At 44.0% G+C, this 24,438-nt stretch overlaps 1 protein-coding gene across 1 annotated transcript in view; it reads right to left on the reverse strand.

The window, feature by feature from the left end:
- Window positions 1-6,863: 6,863 nt before the first annotated feature.
- Window positions 6,864-24,438, reverse strand: part of susd1 (sushi domain containing 1) — a 109,574-nt gene continuing 91,999 nt past the window's right edge. The window contains exons 16-18 of the mRNA XM_073048600.1: window positions 14,254-14,347; window positions 10,326-10,368; window positions 6,864-7,348 (exon numbers count right to left, since the gene is read on the reverse strand). Of these exons, the coding sequence (XP_072904701.1) occupies window positions 10,350-10,368; window positions 14,254-14,347 (113 nt within the window). The 3' untranslated portion in view covers window positions 6,864-7,348; window positions 10,326-10,349. The remainder of the gene's footprint in view (window positions 7,349-10,325; window positions 10,369-14,253; window positions 14,348-24,438) is intronic.

Raw genomic sequence — 24,438 nt, forward strand, 5'->3', positions numbered from 1 at the left:
GCATCTCAGATGTTCTGGAATGGAGAGCCTCATCCGGAGAACAGACATGGTGGATACAGAGGAATAGAGAAAAAGGAAATAGCATTTTTGACAAGTGGCAGGGTGAGCAAAGGTGTAGTCAAGATGGCTGTGAAAGTCAGGAGGCTCATCATTGATATCAGTTGACAGTCTGTCCCCAGAGATGGAGACAAGAGAGATCTAGAAAGAGGAAAGGGTTTCAGGGATGAACAAAGTAAATTTGTGGGCAGGGTGGAAGTCAGAGGCAAAGTTGAAGAAATTGACAAAGTCAGCATTGTGCAGGAAGCAGTTGTTGATAAACTGCAGGAAGAGTTTGTGAACAAAACCAGTGTAACTTGGAACATGGAATGTTCCACATAGCCAGTGCAAAGGCAAACATACCAGAGGCTCATGCAGGTGTCAATGGCTACACATTGGAAATGGAGAAAGTAGCAGAGCCTAAAGAGAAACTGTTGAGGGTGAAGACCAGTTCTGCCAGATAGGTGTTGGAAGGGAACTGGTTATGTCTTACGTACCTCGCCACAAGCCTTTGTTTCCAACACATCATTCTCTATAGCGTCCGCCATCTGTAATGGATCCTACCACTAAACACACCTTTCCATACCCCCACCCCATTCTCCGCTTTCCATAGGGACCACTCTCTATGTGACTCTCTGCTCATCCCTCCCCACTGATCTCCCTTCCCACAGTTAACCCTGCAAACATGACGACGGCTACAGTTTGCTTTACACCTCCTTCTTCACCACTATTCAGGGCCCCAAACAGTCCGTCCAGGTTGGGTGACATCTAGTGTATCCAATATTTCCAGTGTGGGCTCCGCGATATCGGTGAGACTGATACAAATTGGGGAACCATTTTATTCAGCACCATCACTCCATCTGCCACAAAAGGTAGAATTTCCTGGAGGCCACCATTTTAATGCTACTTCCCATTCCCCTTCTAGCATGTCCATGACCACCTCTACTGCTGCGATGAGGCCACTCTCAGCTTGGAGGAGCAACACCTCGAAATCCATCTGTGTAGCCTTCAACCTAATGGCATGAACATCAGTTTCTCTAATTCTGGTAATTTCTTCCCCCCCCCCCCCCCCGCCTCTTCTCTCTTTCCCCGTTCCCATCTGTCTCCCCTCTTGCTCCTTCTCTTCTCCTTGCCTGCCCATGGCTTCCCACTGGTTCTCCTTCTCCTTCTTTTTCTCCCATGGCACACTCTCCTCTCCTATCAGATTCCTTCTTCTTCAGCCCTTTACCTTCTCTACCTATCACCTCCAACATGCTCACTTCATCCATCTCTCCCCCACACACCCACCTTCCTCCTCACCTTATTTCACCCACCAGCTGCCCACTTGTAATCTGCCCCTCTCTCACTTTCTTATACTAGCCTCCTCCTCCTCCTTTTCTGGTCCTGATGAAGGGTCCCAGCTAGAAACATCGATTACTTATTCCCCTCCATTGATGCTGCCTCACCTGCTGAGTTCCTCCAGCATTGTGGGTATGTGCTGCTTAAGTTCATTATTACTGTCTTATGTGATGTGAAATATGTTTGTTTTGCTGCAGCAGCACAGTGCAAAGACACAAAATTACTATAAATTATAAAATTAATATTTGCTGCATAAGCAGAGGAATGATTAGTCAGTGTTGGGACCATTCAGGAAATAGAGGGGAAGGAGCTGTTCCTGTAACACTGAGTGAAGGTCTTCAGGCTGCTGTTGGAAAGAAGTGATGTAATGATCATTTTTGCTTGGGAACAGGAATGTTTGAGCGATTTCAAGCATTGTCTGATATATTTCAGGCAATGACCATCTATTTACAATCGACCCAAACTGTTTATCACTTCCCTCCTTTCATACACGTAGTAATTATGTGAGTGTTTTCTGAACTGTTGTTCTAAGAATGAAGTAAAACAAGAATATTTGTACAACTTCTGATGACAACATTACATACTTCCATTAATACCTGAGCTTGTTGTTACAAATTTGCTTTTGTTGCATAATAGAAACACAATTATTGCTGATCTGATAATCCATGGCAAATGAGACTTCCCCAGCAACTGTGAACATTTAGAAATTGCTCTGTAATTGGAAGACATAACATTGCTTCAATTGAATTGTAGTTCACTCCTGTCTAGAGCCCTCTAGACAAAGTGCGGCATATGGTTACTGTCAAGATACTACCTGTACCTCATTAGGTTGGTGTTAAGTGGCAGAGCAAGTACTTAATTGATTCTTGGCAACAAAGTGAAAGTCACCTGATGTGTTAGGTTCTAAGCATCTAGAGACATCACTGAACTAATCAATACCTTCCACAGAGCTTTGCCAAGTAATTATTTTGATACTTAGCATCTTGGCTCAAGGATCCCGGAGGTATTTTGAGAAAATGGAAACAATCGGTTCTCTCATTTCTGTGGGCAAGTTCAATGACCAGGTGCCAAGATTTTTGTGGTGAACTAGATATACCTGTCTGACTGCTCCTGTGGCTCCTCCCACAGACCCTGCTGACTGCTCCTGTGGCTCCTCCCACAGACCCCTGTATAAAGGCGACTGTGGTCTGCTGCTCTCCCTCATTTTCCCAGGATGTAGTGTTGTTCTTCCAGTCAATAAAAGCCGATATCTCACTTCCTAAGTCTCAGCGTGAGTTATTGATGGTGCATCAATTTTAATAAATGATCGGACTGGATAAGGAACAAATTTCCTTCCTTGAGTATGTTTCCCAATACTGATTATAGTTTTTTATGCCCACTCAGTAACTGCTTTAAATTCTGAACTATCTCCATTTAAGAAACTCATTAAAATGGAAAACGTCTTAACATCACAGACCAAAACAAAGGGGGCACAGCCCACTGCTTTGTGTCATTACCTAGCACCAAGATGGACAAAACGATTACCGTAATCCTCAGTCACTTCACCAGTCTCAGGAAAATCTGAATGTAAGACCGGTGTTGGTTTTCGAATTTCTTTTAAGAACACAAGAGGTCAAAGATCAAACATGAGTTCCCGGGTACAAGCTCATGTTGATCCTTAATTTTTACAATGCCAGCATTAACAGCCATGCCTTCAGCAGAACGCCTTACATTCTGTGTTGTTGTTTCTGCCTCTAAACCACCGTATCCTCCTTTAAAACACTACTATATAACCAAGCTCTTTCTTAATACCTGCTCGTGAAGATTAACCCCATAAAGAGACATTTGGGACATTTCATTTCCTGCAAATAAAGTAGAACCCTGATGTTCATATTGCTCATGGATAAGTCTGAGGCACTGGTACATAGGAAGAAGGTACAAGAGCCTCAGGACTCACCACCAGGTTCAGGAACAGCTGCTACCCTCAAACATCAGGATCTTGAGCCAAAGGGGATAACTTGACTCAGCCTCACTTGCCCCATTATTGAAATGTTCCCACAACCAACAGACCCACTTTCAAAGACTCTTCGTCTCATGTTTTTGATATTTTTTGCTTATTTACTTATATCATTGCTTCTTCTTTTTGCATTTGCACAGTTTGTTGTCTTCTGCACTCAGCGTGACCGCCTTAGTAGGGCAGTCTTTCGTTGATTCTGTTATAGTCATCAATCTATAGATTTGTTGAGCATGCCCACAAGAAAATGAATCTCAGGGTTGTATACGGTGACACATATGTACTTTGATAATAAATTTGCTGTGAACTTTGAACATGGTCAGCTTGAGTCACTCAGCAATGTTGCCTCAAAATAGTACTCACTTGGAATCCAGTGTCATAAAAACTTTGAAGTACAAACAGAAGAGTGTCAGGTTTAGAAATTGAACATAGTGTGTGTTGCATTTGTAGATTGGAGTCTACAATGAAGTACTATTCTGATTATAAACTGCTACTTTGTTCTTTCAGAAACATTCAATATGTAAAGGAAATCAAGTTAAACCAGATACTACATCAGGGTGCTGCATTCTGTGACGACTTTCTGTACGATATGCACCTTATCTTCTGCTTGCTGGGGTAATGTCAGCAGTGCTTTGTAGTCAGCAGGCTATGTGGTCAAGTGAAATAGGATCCAGTGTGTCCCTCTTGCACTGAAGGAGTGCTACACTGTTGGAGGTGATCACCATCGTAGAAGAGATTAAACCGAGGCTCTTGCTTCCAGGCCAATAGCTAACCCCTAACCAAATAGCTTTGAATAAATGATCTCCTCCGGGAGTTCTATGTCTCCCTACATCTCAAAGAAGTGCAGGACTGGTTATTGAATTAGCCTCTGTAAAGTGTTCCTAGTGTGCCGGTGAGTGGTAGAATCTGGGGGTGAGGGGTGAGGGACAGTAAACAAGACTGATGCAGGCTATGAAGGCAAAAGGAACTGCAGATGTTGCAACCTGGAACAAAACAAACAGAACACTGAAAAAACTCAGTGGGTCAGGCAACATCTGTGGAGGCAAAAGGTACCTGTTGATGGATCAGTAGAGTTCCTGGTTTATTGGCAATGATTTAAAGCAGTGCATTGGGTTTTGTACCAGGGACATCAGTGCTGGAAGGTGCAGAGAGATTGGGCGTGAACAAGGAGTGCCAAAAGGGAGATGATTCACCCGCTGAAAAAGTTAAGAGTGAAGTTCAAATTTAATTTATTAATGTACATTATCGAAGTACATGTATGTCACCACATCCAACCCTGAGATTCATTTCCAGATTTCCACTAATACTGTTCTGGAAGTGAGAGCTGGTAATTGCAGTGGACTGGACAGGATATCACCTAACTTGGCCTCCTTACCATCTCTTGATATACTGTATAGGAGAGCACAATTGCTTTGTATCTTGCCTGGAATACATTGGCCCAAGTACACTTCTTGTTCAGGATCTGACTTGCCTGAGGAAATAATAGGATCTTGTCTGCGGGTATTCTAGGTGTGACGGTGTGTTGCTTCAGACACTTGGAGAATAATGACATGCATTTAATGAGAAGGTGGGTCGCAATACACAATCTCTATTTGGCTTGACTTTCTCATGACAAGTATTATTCAAATGTGCTTGGGAGAAGTCCAATTGTTAGATTTGGAAATGTGGTAATATCTGAGTCACATTCAAAAAGGTTATTACGTTTAAGTTCTCTGTATGAATGCAGAAAATAGTAACCACATGCTAATAATCTTTTTTAAGCATCATGCTGGTACCTGCATAATGTGAGCTGAATATGAGTCAGGAGATTGTAAACATTCAACTCATGCCCCACACACCAATTAGTCACAAGATGCATTAGTAGTGTGTCTCAACCCATAGCATTCTTTATAGCCTTTACATTGCCAAGGACATAACTCATTAGCATGGTCTGATAATCACTGGCCAATGAAATATCTTTGGTGCGGCTTTTGTTCCATTCCCAGTGCTCAATCCCCACAGGCCTGCAAACTTACTCTTTACATCCCCCTTTGAAATGTTTCTGCCACATATTACCTCAATCCAAATCCTAAAAATTGCACAATGCCAGTCCTAATGGGATTTGGGATAACTGAATTATATACTTGACTGTCTTGTACAAATCATATCCTTGTTTTGCTGTGGTGACTTGGCCTACACTGGTGGCACATGACAATTCTTCAACCACTATGTTTTCTAGAGGATTTCCTCACTTTTATTGAGCAAAACTGCTGTAGCTTTGGTAATAAGATAGTTTCCTCTGCACTTTAAATACTTCCTTTTCTCTGAATAAATTATTTTCACAATCCAGACAATTAGTTATGAAACCAGACATAGACACAAAGCTGCCTCAACTCACTTCAAGTCAGAGAGTTGTCAGTAGGCACCTATAGGTTTAATAGTTACTCTTCACCTCATGTCTACCTTGAATTTAAACAGAGTCATGAAAACCCAATGCAAGACTAACACATTGGGAAGATGGAGCAGAGTCAGGCCTTTTTGTGATTCAAGATCCCTACAGGTTGGAAAACAGAAACGGTATGATATAAAAAACAGAAACTCCTATTTGTAAAAGATGTACAAAGCATTGTACAGCCTTCTTAATGCTTCTTGAAGTGTAGTCATTGATGCAAACTAGGAAATGGACATAGCCAGCTCACACAAATAACAACTAATGCATCTCTGGAGACAGAGATCTGGTATTTACTCATATCTTTTCGAAACCTACTGACTTTTACAGATATCTTGACTATACCTCTTTCCACTCTATCACTTGTAAAAATGTTATTTCCTTTTTTTCAGTTCCTCCAACTCCACCTCACCTGTTCTCAGGATGAGGCTTTCCATTCCAGAACATACAAGATGTCCTTCATCTTCAAGGAACTCTGTTTCCCTTCCTCTACTATCGATGTTGCCCTCAGCCACGTCCCTGCAAGCAGGACAAGGGCTACACCTGGCTCTGCACCTCCTCCCTCACTACCATCTCGGGCCCAAAACAGACCTTCTAGGTGAGACAACACTTCATCTGCAAGACAGTCGGGTCTTCTACCATGTCCGGTGCTCCTCTACCTCAAGACCCAACGTAGATTGGGGAACTGTTTCGTCAAGCACCTTTACTCTGTTCGCCACAAAATGTGGACTTTCCGAGTGGCCACTGATTTTAATTCTACTTTGCATTTCCATTTTGACATGTCAATCCAAGGCCTCTTCTATTGCCACGCTGAGGCTGGTCTCAGCAATACCTCATATTCTGTCTGGGTAACCTCCAACCTCAAGGCATGAACATTGATTTCTCCAGCTTCTGGTCATTTCTTCTTCCCCCCCCCCCCCCCCCCCCCACCACCTCCTTTTTTTGTCTTCCCTCTTACCCTCTCTTGACTCCTCACCTACCTATCACCTTCCCCTGATGTCCCTCCTCCTTCCCATTCTCCCATGGTCCACTCTCCTCTCCTATCAGATTTCTTCTTCAACCCTTTACCTTTTCCACCTATCACCTGCCAACTTCTCACTTCACCTTTCCTCCCTCACTCACCTACCTTCCCCCTCACCTGGTTTCAACCGGCTCAGACAGGATGTGCGGCTTCCCCTCCCCCACCTTCTTATTTTGGCTTCTTCCCTCTTTCCAGTTCTGATGAAGGGTCTCGGTCCAAAACATCAAATGTTTATTCCTCTCCATAGGTGCTGCCTAACTTGGCGAGTTTCTCCATCATTTTGTGTGTGTTGTTCTGGATTTCCAGCACCTACCGAATCTCTTGTGTCAACAACAAGCTCATCTGATTTGAAGCGTTGGTTGAAGCTGAGAATTCCCTTGCTCTTTGGAGTATTGCAGTGGTCTCTTTCACATGCAGTTGGGAGGACAGTCGATGCTTCAGTGTAAGATATCTTCAAACAGTCAACACTTCCAACCATGTATGGTCTCTCAGTTCTGCCCTGATTATCCGATTAGATTTTGTTCTCAAGACTCTGGAATGAAGTTAAGTTAACTTTATTTAGAAACATTATACAAATAAATATGAGCTTTACAATTCTAGCTTGTCCAAAAATTACCAATATTTGAGTACAATTTTGTGAAAAATATAAATACACCTTAAGACTTAGAAACTAACTGGCAATGATTAGGGGAACAAAATAAAAGTTCAGACTAGCTTGCACATCCTAATTAACGATTTTCCACATTCCTTCCAATGTCTTTTAAACTAAATTTACATTGTTTAAAATTTACAGCAAAGAGTCAGCTATTAAATCTAACAGGACTGTGCTGAGAATCAAGCACCTAACTTCTTTTACCTGTGTTATATTACACAATACTCTCTATTCCTTTCCTTTCCCTGACACCTGAACCAATTCCCTGAAAGGACACTTATCCATTTCTAAAGCCGTTCATGGAATCATGTACAGCAGTGGATCAGGGCAACAGAAGCTAATACATACAGACTGCAACCTAGTTCAGGGGGCTATTCAGTTGTCAGAGTCATAAAGAACCTCGCCTCAGAAACAGACCCTTTGGCCCATCCAGTCTGTTCCAAACTATTATTCTTCCTAGTCCCATCAACTTGCACCCGAACCACAGTCCTCCATACTCCTTCCAACCATGTACTTATCCAAACTCCTCAAACTCGCTTTTACCACTTTCACTGGCAGCTTGATCTACATTCTAACACGTACAAACAAGCTGGATGAACTTAGCAGGTCAGGCAGCATCCGTTGAAATGAGCAGTCAACGTTTCGAGCTGAGACCCTTCGTCAGGACTAAAGAAGGAGGGGGCAGGGGCCCCCAGCTTCCCCTCCCCCACCCCTTGATTTTTCCTCTGATTGGTTTTTCACCTGGCACCTTCCACCCTCCCCCCACTTTCTTTATGGGGCCCCTGCCCCCTCCTTCTTCAGTCCTGACGAAGGGTCTCGGCCCGCAACGTTGACTGTTCCTTTCAACGGATGCTGCCTGACCTGCTGAGTTCATCCAGCTTGTTTGTACGTGTTATTTGACCACAGCATCCGCAGTGTACTTTGTGATCTACATCCTCACGACTCTCTGGGAGAAGAAGATCTTCCCCAGCCGCCCCTCCCCCCATCATGCTCCCCTTAAGTGCTTGTGACTTTAGTTCTAATCTCACCCAACCTCAGTGGAAAAAGTCTGCTTGCTCTTACCCTATCTATACCCCTCATAATTTTGTATACCTCTATCAAATCTCTCCTCATTCTTAAGGGAATAAAGTCCTAACCTATTCAGTCTTTCCCTATAGTTCAGGTCCTCAATTCCCAGAAGATAGGATATTTTTTAAAGTTTAAATATCTTGAAGAGATGGGAAAAATGTATTTTAAAAATACTTTGCACACCTTTGGGGAGCTCCAAAGACCTTAACAACTAATGAAATACTTTGAGGTATAGCCTCCGTGGTGGAGAAACAGCAACCATGTTGACCCGACCAAATGCCCACTAATAACAATGTGGTAATGAACTATTAATTTGCTTTACTTGATAGATTTATTGAGAGATCAATGTTGTCAGGGATCCCTCAGTCTCCTCTTCAAAACAGTGCATTAGGATCTCCCAGCTTCACCTTACAGGCTAGACAGAAACTCACCGAAATCCTGGGACCTCTGACAGTGTCACACTCCCTCATTCCACATGGGTGAGATTGTGGACTGTGGTATTAGTAATGGGGCTTTGAACGCATAACTAGTGCATAGAAGTGTCGCTGACAGCACCTGTGACATGGATTCCATTCTGCCTCTGTAAGGAGTTTGTACGTTCTCCAGGTGCTCCAGTTCCCTCCCACATTCCAAAGATGCACGTGCTAATAGGTTAATGAACACACAGCTGTAATTGTGGTGTGGGTTCATTGTGCAGGAAGGACCTGTTACTCTGCTGCATCTCCCAATAAATAAATAAAATTTATAAATAACTACACGAAAGACACATTACAGGCTTTGCAGCATACTATACCACTGATCTCAACTCGGGTACATATCACACAGAACATCAGAATTTCCACAGGGCACTTCGTGATATCCTCAGCTTTATGCAAGGAAATGATCTTGATTGCGTAAAGTACAAAGGTAAGCGGAAGGGCAAGCAGTGACATAGAAACAGGGTGTCTTCAGAAGATCTTGAACAGATTAGAAGAATGGGCAAAGAAGATGGAAAACAGTATCAAACAGTGTATGGTCATGCACTTAGGTAGAAGTAGTTAAAGTGTCGACTATTTTCTAAATGGGGAGCAAATTTAGAAATCAGAGATGCAAAGAGACTTTAGAGTCCTAGTGCGGTTTGAGTTGGTAGTAAGGAAAGCAAAAGCAATGTTAACATTAATTTCGAGAAGACTGGAATATAAAAGCAAGAATGTAATGCTGAGGCTTTATAAGGCCTCGGTAAGACTGCACTTGGAGTACTGTGAGCAGTTTTGGTCTTTTTATTAAAGAAAGGATGTGCCGGTGTTGGAGAGGGTCCAGAGGAGGTTCCAGAGAATGATCCTGGGAATGAAAGGGTTAATGTTTGATGGCTCTGGGCCTGTACTCACTGGAGTTTAGAAGAATGAAGGGAAATCTCATTGAAATCTATAGAATTCTGAAATACCTACTGTAGACAGAGTGAATGTGAAGAGGGTGGGAAGAGGGCGTTTTCAGTCAACACCAGAGGGCACAGGCTCAGCATACATGAGTATACAACAGATAAGAAGGAATTCCTGTAGCCAGAAGGTTGTGAATCTGTGGAATTCATTGCCACAGACGGATGCAGAGGCCAAATCATTACATAATACTTAAAGCGGAGTTTGATTAGGCTCCTGATTATCAAGGACATCAAAGGTTACAGAGAGAAAACAGCAGAATGTAGTTGAGGGCTAATAAATCAGCCATGATCAAATGGCGAAACAGACTCAAAATGAATGGCCTAATTCTGCTCCTATGCCTTATGGTCTTAGATTTTGATTTTCTTACTTACATGTGATATTCGGCATCTCTGCTATTATCTTGTCTTGAAACCCCTGTAAGCAAAAATAAATGAAGTTATTTCTCATCTCCCTCTCAGTTTTACGTGCCATGTATCCCAAAATATGCACAGACCTCATCAGGATCTAGAAAGTTTCTATTACCGATGCCTGGACAAGATATTTACTACTGGGAGTGGTGATGGAGAGTACTTTAGCAAAAGGAATCGATAATGGCACTTAAGGTATTATATTTATTTCTAATTATTCAGGAAGGTGCTTATAAGAAAATAATGGACAGGAGGGGAAATAACTCTCAGTTCATTTAATCATCTTCAGTGTCAGAATTAACTGTGCAGGCCAGAAGGTATCCCGTCTCCCATCAAGAGCCAATTTATTTTTCCAGAGAAACAACATTCACAGGCCTGCTAATGTTATTTTTATCAAATGGGGATGAATGCATCACATGCTGTGATGTATAGGTGGTTAGGGAAACAGCAGGGAAATGCATAGGGATTACTGTCCTTCCAGTAATCACTCAGCACAGTCTCAGGACGTGTACATTCACTAATATGCAAATAATAAAGCACCTGCTTTTAGTGTTGTTACTGAACTGTAAAAGTTAACTTCCTGCATGTGTATTTGCTTGTATTTCCATAGCACCTTTCACATCATTTTTCAACATCTCCAAAACCTTTGCAGCCAAAGAAGAGGTAGGTGCTCTAATTCAGGACACCTTGAGATGCAACGCAGCAAGCTTACTCGTGTGGAAGGCAGTTCAGGGAGGGTTTACGAGACAGGAATTGGAATGGCTGAGTTGGTAAGAAAGCAGAGGCTAGATTTGTTTCTGCTGCAGTTCCGAAGAGAGTGAGGGGAGACTTGATCGAAACAGTTAAGATCCTGAGGGGCCTTCACAGAGTGCAGGTGAAAAGCATCACGTACAAACAAGCTGGAGGAACTCAGCAGGTCGGGCAGCATTCGTGGAAACGAGCAGTCACCATTTCGGAATGAGACCCTTGGTCAGGATGAAGGGTCTCGGCCCGAAACGTTGACTGCTCATTTCCACGGATGCTGCCCAACCTGCTGAGTTCCTCCAGCTTGTTTGTACGTGTTGATTTGACCCCAGCATCTGCAGTGTACCTTGTGTTTACTAAGTGAAAAGCATGTTTCCTTCTGCTGGAGAATCCAGAATAAAGGCATCACTATTTGAAAATAAGGAGTTGTTCATGCACATGAGGACAAGGAGATTTCTTTTCTCAGAAGAACTCGCTCTTCAAAGGGCTGGGAAAGCTGGGGCTTTGATTATCTTTTCAGGTGAGATAGATAGATAGATCCTTACAGTGTGAGAGGGTGGAAGGTTACTGGGGAAGACAGCAGTATAATCTATGAACATACAGATGCACGAATACCCTATTCCTGTCCGTAACTCATGTTTGTATGTCACAGACACCATTGTGATGAAGAGCAGACCATCTGATAATCGTAAAAAAACTGCGGATGCAGGAAATCTAAAACAAAAGCAGGAAGAGCTTTTCAACTGATCTGGTCACATCTGTGGGAAGTGAAATTGAGCTAATAATCTTCAGAACTTAAATGGAGAACAAAAAGGCTTGTTAAACTACAGGGAGGATGAATGAGATATACATCTGATTGTATAAACCTGGAGTGGCCTTGGGGAAAACCTGAAAACAAGGTTATCTGGTCAATGTAAGACTGGGAACAGTTAGTGAGTGAGAACTTAGACTAAAAAACCTAGACTAAGGAATATGGGAGTATGCATCATCTACCTGTAATATTAGTTTATTTTTTATATCCTTCCCTTTTACCCCCTCTGGGAGTGGAGGAGATGCTCAGACTGAACTGCCAGATATGTCCTCCTGCTCTGCATTTCACATCTACCACATTCTTTTGTCTAAACCTGCCGAGTATTTCTAAATGTAGCCCCCTGGTAAGCCTCAGGCTCGCTGGGCTTGCTTCCGTCTGGGGGAGCAGCCTTCAGCCCCGCCAAACTGGGTAGTCAGCTGGTGTAGACTCTGTGTGATGTCCCCACCATGCCAAATAACAGACAGTACACCATATGTGATTAAATGATTACACTTTGTAGATCTTACTGGAGCTATGTACTTAATAGAGATACAAAATAAAAGGATAAGTAAAAGGCGCCAAACTTATCAAAGTCCAACCACTTCGTGCACAACCATTAGAGCTCAGTTAACAAAATCTTCTTGCTACCATTCGATCCCCTCCGACCTCCTCGACCTGCTGCCTGGGACCAACAACGGTGGTCGACCAGATGCCCCGCACGAATCTGTCCTCGTCTCCTCGCCGAAAACCCTGGGCCTGGGACCCCCCGCTCGGGGTCCGTTCCATCACCCAGCTTACAACATCGCGTCTTCTCCCTCTAACCCCCTCGTGCCGTCTCCCCCAAAGTCCACCCAACACTAGCTTACAGACCCACAAGAAAGAATAACCTCTATCCCAATTGGTTAACAAACGAATACAATTCTCGTTATCAGTAATTATAACCCAAACAAGCCTGCGAGAGAAAGCACTCTCTCACCAGTCAGCATAACAAAGAAGCATTTTTACTTTTAACAAACAAAGAAGCCATTTTGATTAACACACGCGGTAACATAAAGAAAGAAACCCCCTTACATAAACAATCTGATAATTCAGGGAACAACACACACAAAATGCTGGTGGAACACAGCAGGCCAGGCAGCATCTATAAGGAGAAGCACTGTCGATGTTTTGGGCCGAGACCCTTAGTCGGGACTAACCGAAAGGAAAGATAGTAAGAGATTTGAAAGTAGTGGGGGGAGGGGGAAATGCGAAATGATAGGAGAAGACCGGAGGGGGTGGGATGAAGCTAAGAGCTGGAAAGGTGATTGACGAAAGTGATACCAAGCTGGAGAAGGGAAAGGATCAACAGTGGTCACGCCTCTGGCACAGAGTCTGGCCCTGTGACTCAGATGGATAGGGAAAGGAAGAGGATGGCAGCAGTGATAGGGGACTCTATAGTTAGGGGTCAGATAGGCGATTCTATAGATGCAGGAAAGAAATGCGGATGGTATTTGCCTCCCAGGTGCCAGGGTCCAGGATGTTTCTGATAGCGTCCACGATATCTTGAAGTGGGAAGGAGAACAGCCAGAGGTTGTGGTACATATTGGTACCAACGACATAGATAGGAAAAGGGAGGAGGTCCTGAAAAAAGACTACAGGGAGTTAGGAAAGCAGTTGAGGACCTCAAAGGTGGTTGGAGGGGGAGAGGGGGAGAGGGAGAGAGGGGGAGAGGGGGAGAGGGGGAGAGGGGGAGAGGGGGAGAGGGGGAGAGGGGGAGAGGGGGAGAGGGGGAGAGGGGGAGAGGGGGAGAGGGAGAGAGGGGGAGAGGGGGAGAGAGAAAAAACAAATGCTCAGTAAAGTATTTGGACTAAGGGGAAGTGGAGAAGGAAATTCAGGTTGATGGAGGCAGGGCAAACAACAGCAAAGAGGCAGGGGCTGGAAGGGCACAGCAGTCTTGCAGGGTGTTCACATCCCCGTAGGTTACAAGTGATAAAGAGGGGTGAGTACAGGAAGAGATCTGACGTCCATACATTGGACAGAAGCCTTTCTAGGTAAGTGATCTCACAGATTTATCATCTGCAGTTACACAGTTTGTTTACAGTTTACAAATCCTGTGTACACTTACTGTTCTATAGATTTGCTCAGTATGCCCACAGAAAAAGAAGAGTTGCATGTGGTGACATGTGTGTACTCTGGTAGTAAACTTGATTTTGACTTTGAATGTGGAACTGGCTCACCATAGGAAATGGAGCAGCACAAAAGATGGGAAGACAAGAATGCATTGCTGTAGTCCGCTTTAACAATATCAAAAGCAACAGGCAAGAAAAGGCCGAGTCCCAAACCAGCTGACATTGGCTCTGATGGAATGCCTTTACCTACCACGCCACGGAATAGCCAAGAAGCAGAATGAATCCAACCGTTCCCAGAGAACCCAGTCCCAAAACCGTCATTGTCTGCACATTGTTTGATGAGCCTGTACAAACAAAATAATTACAGTGATGGAAACAGAATGAATAAGCAGCACTGAATGCAACTCATGTGACGTCTAAAAATACCATTTTACACAAAATCCACTGCATTCTGTTAAACCCAAGTAAGGCTGAGATTAGGAAAGAACAAATTACTTTGATATAATCCCTTCATGTGTTAGAATGTCTCAGGCCATTTCACAGCAGAGTCAGCAAACAAAATGTGATATGATGATGTTAAGGCAGATCACCTAAAGACCAATAGGGGAGTAATTTTGGAAGAAACATCTTAATGGAAGACAGAGGGTTTAGGGTAAGCTGAAGGCTTGGGATCAAGGGGAAAGAATTTGACTGCTATTTGCAGAAGACTTCCTAAATCTCTACATAATGTTCTCCTGAATGACTGATCTTGCTGTCTCAGTAAAGATGCCAACATAATCAAAAAGCTCACACAGCCCTAGGTATTCTCTCTTCTCTCCCTCCCTTCAGGCAAAAGATATAAAGGCCTGAAAGCACATAATCCAGGGTCAAAGACAGCTTCTATCCCACTAATTGAAGATTATTGAAGTGTCCATAAGACATAGGAGCAGAATTAAGCCATTGGGCCATTTGGGTCTGCTCTGCCATTTTATCATGGCTGATTTGTTATCTTTCTCAACCCTATTCTCCTCCCTTCTCCCCATAACCTTTGATGCTCTAACTAATCAAGAACCTACCAACCTCCACGTTAAATACATCAAATCACTTGGCCTCTACTGCTGTCTCTGGCAATGAGTTCCACAGATTCACCACCCTCTGGCTACAGAAATTCCTCCTCATCTCTGTTCTAAATGGACATTCCTCTACCCTGAGGCTACCACTACAGGAAACCTCCTCTCCACATCCACTCTATCAAGGCCTTTCACATTCAATAGGTTTCAATTACGTTACCCCTCATTTTTCTGAATTCTAGTGGATACAGGCTCAGAGCCATCATATGCTCTTCGTACGACAAGCCATTCAATTCTGGAATCATTTTTGTGAACCTCTTTTGAACCCTCTCCTGATAAAGGGGCACAGAACTGCTCACAATACTCCAAGTGAGGCCTCACCAGGGCTTTATAAAGTCTCAACATTACATCCTTGTCTGTATATTCTAGTCCTCTTAAAATGAATGCTAACATTGCATTTACTTTCCTCACCACCAACTCAACCTGCAAATTAACCTTTAGAGAATCCTGCACAAGGACTCCAAAGTCACTTTGCTCATTAGATTTTTGAATTTTCTCTACATTTAGAAAATAGTCTACCCTTTCATTTCTTCTACCAAAGTGCATGGCCATACACTTCCCAACACTGTATTTCATCTGCCACTTCTTTGCCAATTCTCCTAATCCAAGTCCTTCTGTAGCCTCTCCACTTCCTCAGAACTACCTGCCCCTCTACCTATCTTTGTATCATGCAAAAACTTTGCAACAAAGTTATCAATTCCATCATCCAAATCATTGACATATAACATAAAAAGAAGCTGTCCCAACACAGACCCATGTGTTACACCACTAGTCACCAGCGGCCAACCAGAAAAGGCTCCTTTTATTCCCACTCTTTGCCTCCTGCCAGTCAGCTACTGCTTTATCCATGCCAGAATATGCCTGAACTCTTTCCATTAACGTTTCTTTTCCATTCTGTGTTTTTTGCTCTTTTGTTTTTCTTCTTTACTGTTTGTGTGATTTGTTCTTTATTTTGCATGCGGGGATGGGATTTGATGCTTTTCTTTTAACAGGTTCCGTGGTTTGTGGCTGTCTATGGGAAGACGAATCTCAGGGCTGTATACTGCAGACATACTTTGATAATAAATGTACTTTGAATAATTGAATCACTGTTAACTGCAACTCAGTTTTGAAGTGGTACATCTCTAGTCAGGTCAATGCCAAGTCAAGAAAGGGTGTTAAATGCAAAGTTGAGATGTTTTTGTTAACTGCAGGTGAAGTGAAAATGGAGTAGGATGGATGAGTAGAGACAGCTCACAGGTTTGCCATGATCTGTTGTGCAACAGTGCAGGGTCAGAGCGATCAATAGTCTCCCTCTGTTTCTAATGTTACGTGCTTCTATGTCAATTTTCCTTTGATGGATCAAAATCCTGGATCTCCTTACACAACACCACCACGACTGTGTCTCCACTTCATAGACAGCAGCAATTCAAGCAGCCTGCGATTATAGCCCATCCCAAGTTCCCACAAGGAAGGCAATTTGGAATGGCCAATGAATTCTGGCTTTGAGACTGATACCCAGATCCTACAAACAGTGCTTTTCCACACAAGAGATGCTGGAAATCCAGAGGAGCATACACAAAATGTTGGAGAAACTCTGCAGGTAATAAGCAGTCAACAATTCAGGCCGAGACCCTCATCAGGACTGAAAAAGATGGAGGGGGATGCCAGAGTAAGAATGTAGCAGAGGAGAAGGAGTGCAAGCTGACAGGTGATAGGTGAGACCGGGTAAGGGGAACGGTGGGTGGGTGAGGGAGGAGATAAAATGAAACTAACAGGTGAAAGGTGGAAAAGGTAGAGAAAAGGACTGTAGAAGGAATCTGATAGGAGAGAAGAGTGGATCATGGGAGAAATAGAAGGGGTAAGGAAACCAGAGAGAGGTATTAGGCAGGTGAGGAGAAGAGAAGGGGTAACAGGGGAGCCAGAAAGGGGGACTGCAAAAAGCTTCTCCACAACTCCCTGGGAAGGTACAGATACAGGAATCTGCAAGACTTTAAGCAAATTGCTTGCAACATGGTGCTAATTATAGTGCACCGGTTGAATTAATTTGCATGTGAGTTTCTAAGCAACCAAAACTTGTCACTGTAGGATTGGTCAAGCAGTGTTGAGACTGTCGCCAAGTCAACTGGATCATTGTATAATCACTAACAAAGCCCTGTCAAATGTTTTGATAGCGATGTGGTCTACGCCACCTGTGACCCAGTCACCATCCAGACTATGCAGAGGGAAGCTGTAGGATAGGACTTCCTCATCCAGCAAAGTTGAGTGTGTGCCAGGACAAAAGGTGGCAATTGCACCTGGGGGGAATTTGTTGTTGAGTTCCTTTCTGCGTCTTGTGGCACATCAGGCAGCCCCTTTGCCATTTCTTTAGCATTTATTTTTACAAGGCCGAGTTGCTAGCTCAATGCTCAACCCAGCATGGATGGAAAGCGTGCAAGGAGCCGGCTGGATTCGAACCTGGGACCACTCGCCTTGAAGTCCAGTATGGATACCACTACGCCACTGGTTGGCTTAGGAGGACTTCGCCTGCTTGATTTCACATATTTCATCACATCCTTGACTCGTTTTTCTGAAGAACTATCCCTTCTATCATCATGCAGCATTGCATTAGTTTGTGCAAGAGTTCTGTTTATTAAGTGAACAAATCAGGGTTTGGCAAAATATAAACAGAAACTGCCAGAAAGACTCAGCAGATTAGGAGGTATTCATGGAAAGCAAAATGGAGCAAACATTTCAGGTTAGAAGGATCTGCAAACTAACCAATAACTCAGTTCCTCAATCTACAAATGTTGCCCAACCTTCTTGGTATTTCTTGCTTTTCTGCTTATGTATCAAATTTCCAGCATTAGTAGTTTTGATTTGCTACTTACGGGAGGTAAGGCACCAGGCTGACTGGCTCTTTCTCATTAGCCAACAAAGATAACTGGTGTTACCAGAACTCTTAATCACGCACCTATCTGCTCTCAAATACCAGCTACCAATTCAACAATAGGAACAATCACATGTCCCATTGTTACATAACATCTAAATGGTATGTTTAGCCAAGGGTAAAGATTAATTAAAAGGAGAACCTTACTGTGTGTACACTGGCTGTACACACAGCAAAGCAAAAGTACTTTCAAAGTATAGTCAAAATCTTGATCACATTTTAAAACTACTTAATCCCTTGAGAATTTGAAGGTCATGAAAGGCATTATATAAATGCAAGTTCCCATTTCATTCTCAATGAAAACCAAATATGAATCTTGTTTTTTCTGAGGGTGTGATGAATGCTGTTGATTCTGTTCTCTTGTTCAACAGCTCACAAGGACAACTTTATTCATTCACAAGAGCAGCACTTATTGTTCACACCTAATCAGCCTTGAAAAGTTTGCTGGAGCACTTCAGAGGCAGCTAAGTTCACTTTGCTTCTGGAGATGCAAACAGAGCAGACAGACAGTGTAAAAGCAGGAGGTTTCTTCATCCCACCGATCTTCCTCCCCCCTCACCTTGTCTCACCCATCGCCTTGCAGCTTGTACTCCTTCCCCTCCACCCACTTCCTTATGCTAGCTTCTTCTCCCTTCCTTTCCAGTCCCGATGAAGGGTCTCAGCCCTCTCCATAGATGCTGCCTGATCTGCTGAGCTCCTCCAGCATTTTGAGTGCAATATTCTGGACTTCCAACATACGCAGGATCACGTGCTCAAGATTTCCTTCCTTGAAGGGCATGAGCCAACCAAACAGGCTTTTGCAACATTTCATTAGTTCTACGGCAACCATTAATAGTACTGTATTAGATTTTAAATGTATTGAATTGCTGGAATTTAAATTGTTGTAGTGAAAATCAAACTCCTGGGTCAGGATCACTACACTAAGCACTTGGATGCAAGTCAGCAATTGTATTTCCACACTCTATCCGATCCTTCAAGGTTGCCGTTAGTAACTGCTGCATTGACTGTTACCCATACCACAGAGAGTTACCTCGCCCAGTGCTATAGATTATTGCTAAGTACAGGGACAAAGATGCACTCAGTCCTAGCCTGAAGGAAGACTCCTGGAATGGCTGATACCCTGACCACCGCTGCCAGGCTGACAAAGCCGGATTCCAGACCTCACGCTGCAGCCTTGCTACAATGGTCCCACCATCAGGGAACACAAGGAAAGCACAACGGCCAGCATCTGGTTATAGTCGGGTGGCCCTCAGTGCACAAACATGAAAATGCAGGAATCTGGAAACAAGCTGCTGGAAGTACTCAGTGGATCCAGCAGTAACCAGGGAGGCAACGGAATGGTCAGTGTTCTAGGCTGAGATCTTGCATTAGGACATCAGAATCAAAATCAGGTTTAATACCACCAGCATACATTATGAAATTAGTTAACTTTGCAGCAGCAGTACAATGCAAAATGTGATAAATATAGAAAAAAAAGGAATTACAGTGAATACACACACACACACACACACACACACACACACACACACACACACACACACACACACACAGTATAGTTAAGTTAAAATAAGCAGTGCAAAAAAAACAAACAGGAATAAAAAAGTAGTAAGGTTGTGTTCATGGGTTCAATGTCCATTTAGAAATCAGACGGCAGACAGGAAGAAGCTGTTCTTGAATCATTGAGTGTGTGTCTTCAGGCTTCTGTACCTCCTTCCTGTTGGTAACAATAAGAAGAGGGCATGTCCTGGATGGTGGGGGTCCTTAATGATGGACACTGCCTTCCTATGGCACCGCTCCTTGAGGCTAGTACCCATGATGGAGCTGACTATTTTTACAACCTTCTACAATTTACTTTGGTCCTGTGCAGTAGCTCCCAACCCCAGACCAGACAGTGATGCAGCCAGTCAGAATGCTCTCCACGGTACACCTGCAGAAGCTTTCGAGTGTTTTAGTTGACAAACCAAATCTGAAACCCCTAATAAAATATAGCCACTGTTTAACCTTCTTTATAGCTGCATCAATATGCTGTGACAGAGAAAGGATATCAGGAGTGAAAATAAAGAATATTAGGGTGGTACAAATGACAAAGGCCTGTGCCAGCAGTTCAAGGAGCTGTTTCATCAGTTCCGCTCTCCGACCTTTCCCCACAGATCTCTAGCCACATGACCTCTGTATGTGGATGCTGCTAATCAGACAGTAATACTGTGCTTCACTGCTCAGAATTCCTTCTCCGATACAGGTGCAGTCTGAGAAAGAAGAACTGTATTCCTTTCCGCTTAAGGTGGGTGCGGAACAGCAGACAGATGTGGTGAATGTAAACCTTTGCAACAATGCAAACATTGCTGACTAGTTTTACTGCTTATTTCTCACCAAGTATCGGGGCAAAAATAGGCGCTTTTTGAAGACAAACAGACATAATGACACTGTTTAAAATCTCTTTGCTCGAAGCACAGTGTAGCATCTAAAAACCATACAAGTGCACGCGACTGACGCTGGTTAGGAACCGTTCAGCAACTGCTTCCTGCCCCATTTAAGTGGCATAGTGTCCTAAATGAACGAAGGGAATTTTGGGCTATTGTCTCAATTAGTTTTTGTCCTTTAAGAGTTGTCCCAAAGGATAGGCTGCCCCAGCTAACTGATGGCCGAGTTAGCCAGAATCCACTGTATATGGTTTCAGTTTTGCTGATTACGTTGGGGAGTTATAATGTCTAAATGCAAGAAGATGGCCTCCTTAAACAGTGGGAGGATCAACAGAACAATAATGTTAATCTAAAGCTCAACTGGCCTGCCTCCCACCAGTGCGGCCAAGCATCTCTGGAAATAGCTTCCAAATTAACTCCCAATCAACTCCCAACTGAATTACATTGTTTTCCTCATTGTCTACTACCCCAAAGTACTGTAAAATGATCCTGTACTGAAATTAGTCATTGCTGGAGCCGAGGAAATAAGACAGCCAATTTGTATTCAGGGAACTCCCAGTGACTGAGCGGAAAATGTTTTAATTAAAAGCTTGATTCAAGATAACACATTCCTCAGGACCACCCTGCTCCAGTTTGAAATAGTACCATGGGATAGTTAAAAACATAGGAAAATCTACAGCACAATACAGGCCCTTTGGCCCACAAAGTTGTGCCCAACATGTCACTATCTTAGAAATTACTAGGCTTACCTATAGCCCTCTACTAAGCTCCGATGTACATATCTAAAAGTCTCTTAAAAGACCCTATCGTATCTGCCTCCACCATCATTGCCGGCAGCCCATTCCACACACTCACCACTCTGAGTAAAAAAACTTACCCCTGACATTGCCTCTGTACCTACTCCCCAGCACCTTAAACCTGTGTCCTCTTGTGGCAACCATTTCAGCCCTGGGAAAAAACCTCTGACTATCCACACAATCAATGCCTCTCATCATCTTACACACCTCTATCAGGTCACCTCTCATCCTCTGTCGCTCCAAGGAGAAAAGGCTGAGTTCACTCAACCTATTCTCATAAGGCATGCTCCCCAATCCAGGCAAAATCCTTGTAAATCTCCACCACACGCTTTCTATGGCTTCCAAATCCTTCCTATAGTGAAGCGACCAGAACTGAGCACAGTACTCCAAGTGGAGTCTGACCAGAGTCCTATACAGCTGCAACATTACCTCTCGACTCCTAAATTCATTTCCACGATTGATGAAGACCAATACACCATTCGCCTTCTTAACCACAGAGTCAACCTGCGCAGCTGCTTTGAGCGTCCTATGGACTCGGACCCCAAGATCCCTCTGATCCTCCACATTGCCAAGAGTCTTACCATTAATTCTGCCATCATATTTGACCTACCAAAATGAACCACCTCACATTTATCTGTGTTGAACTCCATCTGCCACTTCTCAGCCCAGTTTCGCATCATACCAATGTCCCTCTGTAACTTCTGACAGCCCTCCACACTATCCACAACACCTCCAACCTTAGTGTCATCAGCAAACTTACTAACCCATCACTCCACTTCCTCATCCAGGTTATTTATAAAAATCACGAAGACTAGGCAATAGACAATAGACAGTAGGTGCAGGTGTAGGCCATTCAGCCCTTCTAGCCAGCACCGCCATTCACTGTGATCATGGCTGATCATACACAATCAGTACCCCGTTCCTGCCCTCTCCCCATATCCCTTAAAGCTCTATCTAACTCTCTCTTGAAAGCATCCAGAGACTTGGCCTCCACTGCCTTCTGGGGCACAGCATTCCACATATCCACCACTCTCTGGGTGAAAAAGTTTTTCCGCATCTCTGTTCTAAATGGCCTACCCCTTATTCTTAAACTGTGGCCTCTAGTTCTGGACTCGCCCATCAGCAGAAACATGCTTCCTGCCTCCAGCGTGTCCAATCCCTTAATAATCTTATATGTTTCTAGGGGTCCCAGAACAGATCCCTGAGGCACTCCACTGGTGACCAACCTCCATGCAAAACATGACCTGTCTACAACCACTCTGTGCCTTCTGTGGGCAAGCTAGTTCTGGATCCACAAAGCAATGTTACCTTGGGTTCCATGTCTCCTTACTTTCTCAATAAGTCTTGCATGGGGTACCTTATCAAATGCCTTGCTGAAATCCATATACACTACATCTACTGCTCTTCCTTCATCAATGTGTTTAGTCACATTCTCAAAAAATTCAATCAGGCTTGTAAGGCACGACCTGCCCTTGACAAAGCCATGCTGACTACTACTAATCATATTATACCTCTCCAAATGTTCATAAATCCTGCCTCTCAGGATCTTCTCCATCAAATTATCAATCACTGAGGTAAGACTCACTGGTCTATAATTTCCTGGCCTATCTCTACTCCCTTTCTTGAACAAAGGAACAACGTTCGCAACCCTCCAATCCTCGGGAACCTCTCCTGTCCCCATTGATGATTCAAAGATCATCGCCAGAGGCTCAGCAATCTCCTCCCTCGCCTCCCACAGTAGCCTGGGGTACATCTCATCCATTCCCGGCGACTTATCCAACTTGATGCTTTCCAAAAGCTCCAGTACATCCTCTTTCTTAATATCTACATGCTCAAGCTTTTCAGTCTGCTGAGAGTCATCACTACAATCACCAAGATCCACCTCTGCTATTTCCTCCGGTTCCATACACACTTCCCCACTGTCACACTTGATAGTTCTTATTCTTTCACGTCTTATCCTCTTGCTCTTCACATACTTGTAGAACGCCTTAGGGTTTTCCTTAATCCTGCCCTCCAAGGCATGTCCCCCGGGATTCAGGTGCAACCCGTCCTTTTTGTGCACGTCACACCTGCCCCAAAAGAAGTCCCAATGATCCAGAAATCTGAATCTCTGCCCCCTGCTCCAATCCTTCAGCCACGCATTTATCCTCCACCTCATCCTGTTCCTATTCTCACTGTCGCGTGGCACAGGCAGTAATCCCGAGATTACTACCTTTGCGGTCCTGCTTCTCAACTTCCTTCCTAACTCCCTGTGGTCTTTTTTCAGGACCTCTTCCCTTTTCCTACCTATGTCATTGGTACCGATATGTACCACGACCTCTGGCTGTTCTCCCTCCCACAGCAGGATATCTTGGACACAGTCTGAAACATCCCAGACCCTGGCAGCTGGGAGGCAAACTACCATCTGAGTTTCTTTCCTGCATCCACAGAATCGCCTGTATGACCCCCTAACTATAGAGTCCCCTATCACTACTGCCTTCCTCTTCCCTTCCCTACCCTTCTGAGCCACAGGGCCAGACTCTGTGCCAGAGGCACGGCCACGGCCACTTCCCCCAGGTAGGCTGTCTGCCCCAGCAGTACTCAAACAGGAGTACTTATGGTCAAGGGGTACAGCCACAGGGGTACTCTCTAGTACCTGACTCTTCCCCTTCCCCCTCCTGACTGTGACCCAATTGTCCATCTCCCATGGCCTTGGTATGACCACCTGCCTATAACTCCTCTCTATCACCTCCTCGCTCTCCCTGACCAGACGAAGGTCATCGAGCTGCAACTCTAGTTCCCTAACTTGGTCCCTCAGGTGTTGCAGCTCGACACCTGGTGCAGATATGGCCATCTGGGATACCGGGAGACTCCAGGACCTCCCACATCTGACACTGAGTACAGAAAACTGGCCTCACACACATATACCCCCTTTCCGCAATTAACACAGTTAAACCTACCTCACCTCGTTACTCTCTAAGCCTGTTGAGCCAAACCCTATCACTCTGCCTCCCTCTCTCTCTGCTGCCCGCTGGATACGGCGGTCCTATTTTTAAACCTTTCGCGCTCTACTGACTGATGTCACAATGAAGACAGAAGATGAATCCTTGTTTTGATTGTACTTCTGATGGTTTGCTTGAGAGTGACTACCTACAGACATCCCACCCTGCAAAAACTCATTTCAGAGAGGTAACTCCCCCATCCCCTGCAACCCCATATCCA

Source organism: Hemitrygon akajei, chromosome 6, assembly GCF_048418815.1.
Source record: "Hemitrygon akajei chromosome 6, sHemAka1.3, whole genome shotgun sequence".
Taxonomy (NCBI): domain Eukaryota; kingdom Metazoa; phylum Chordata; class Chondrichthyes; order Myliobatiformes; family Dasyatidae; genus Hemitrygon; species Hemitrygon akajei.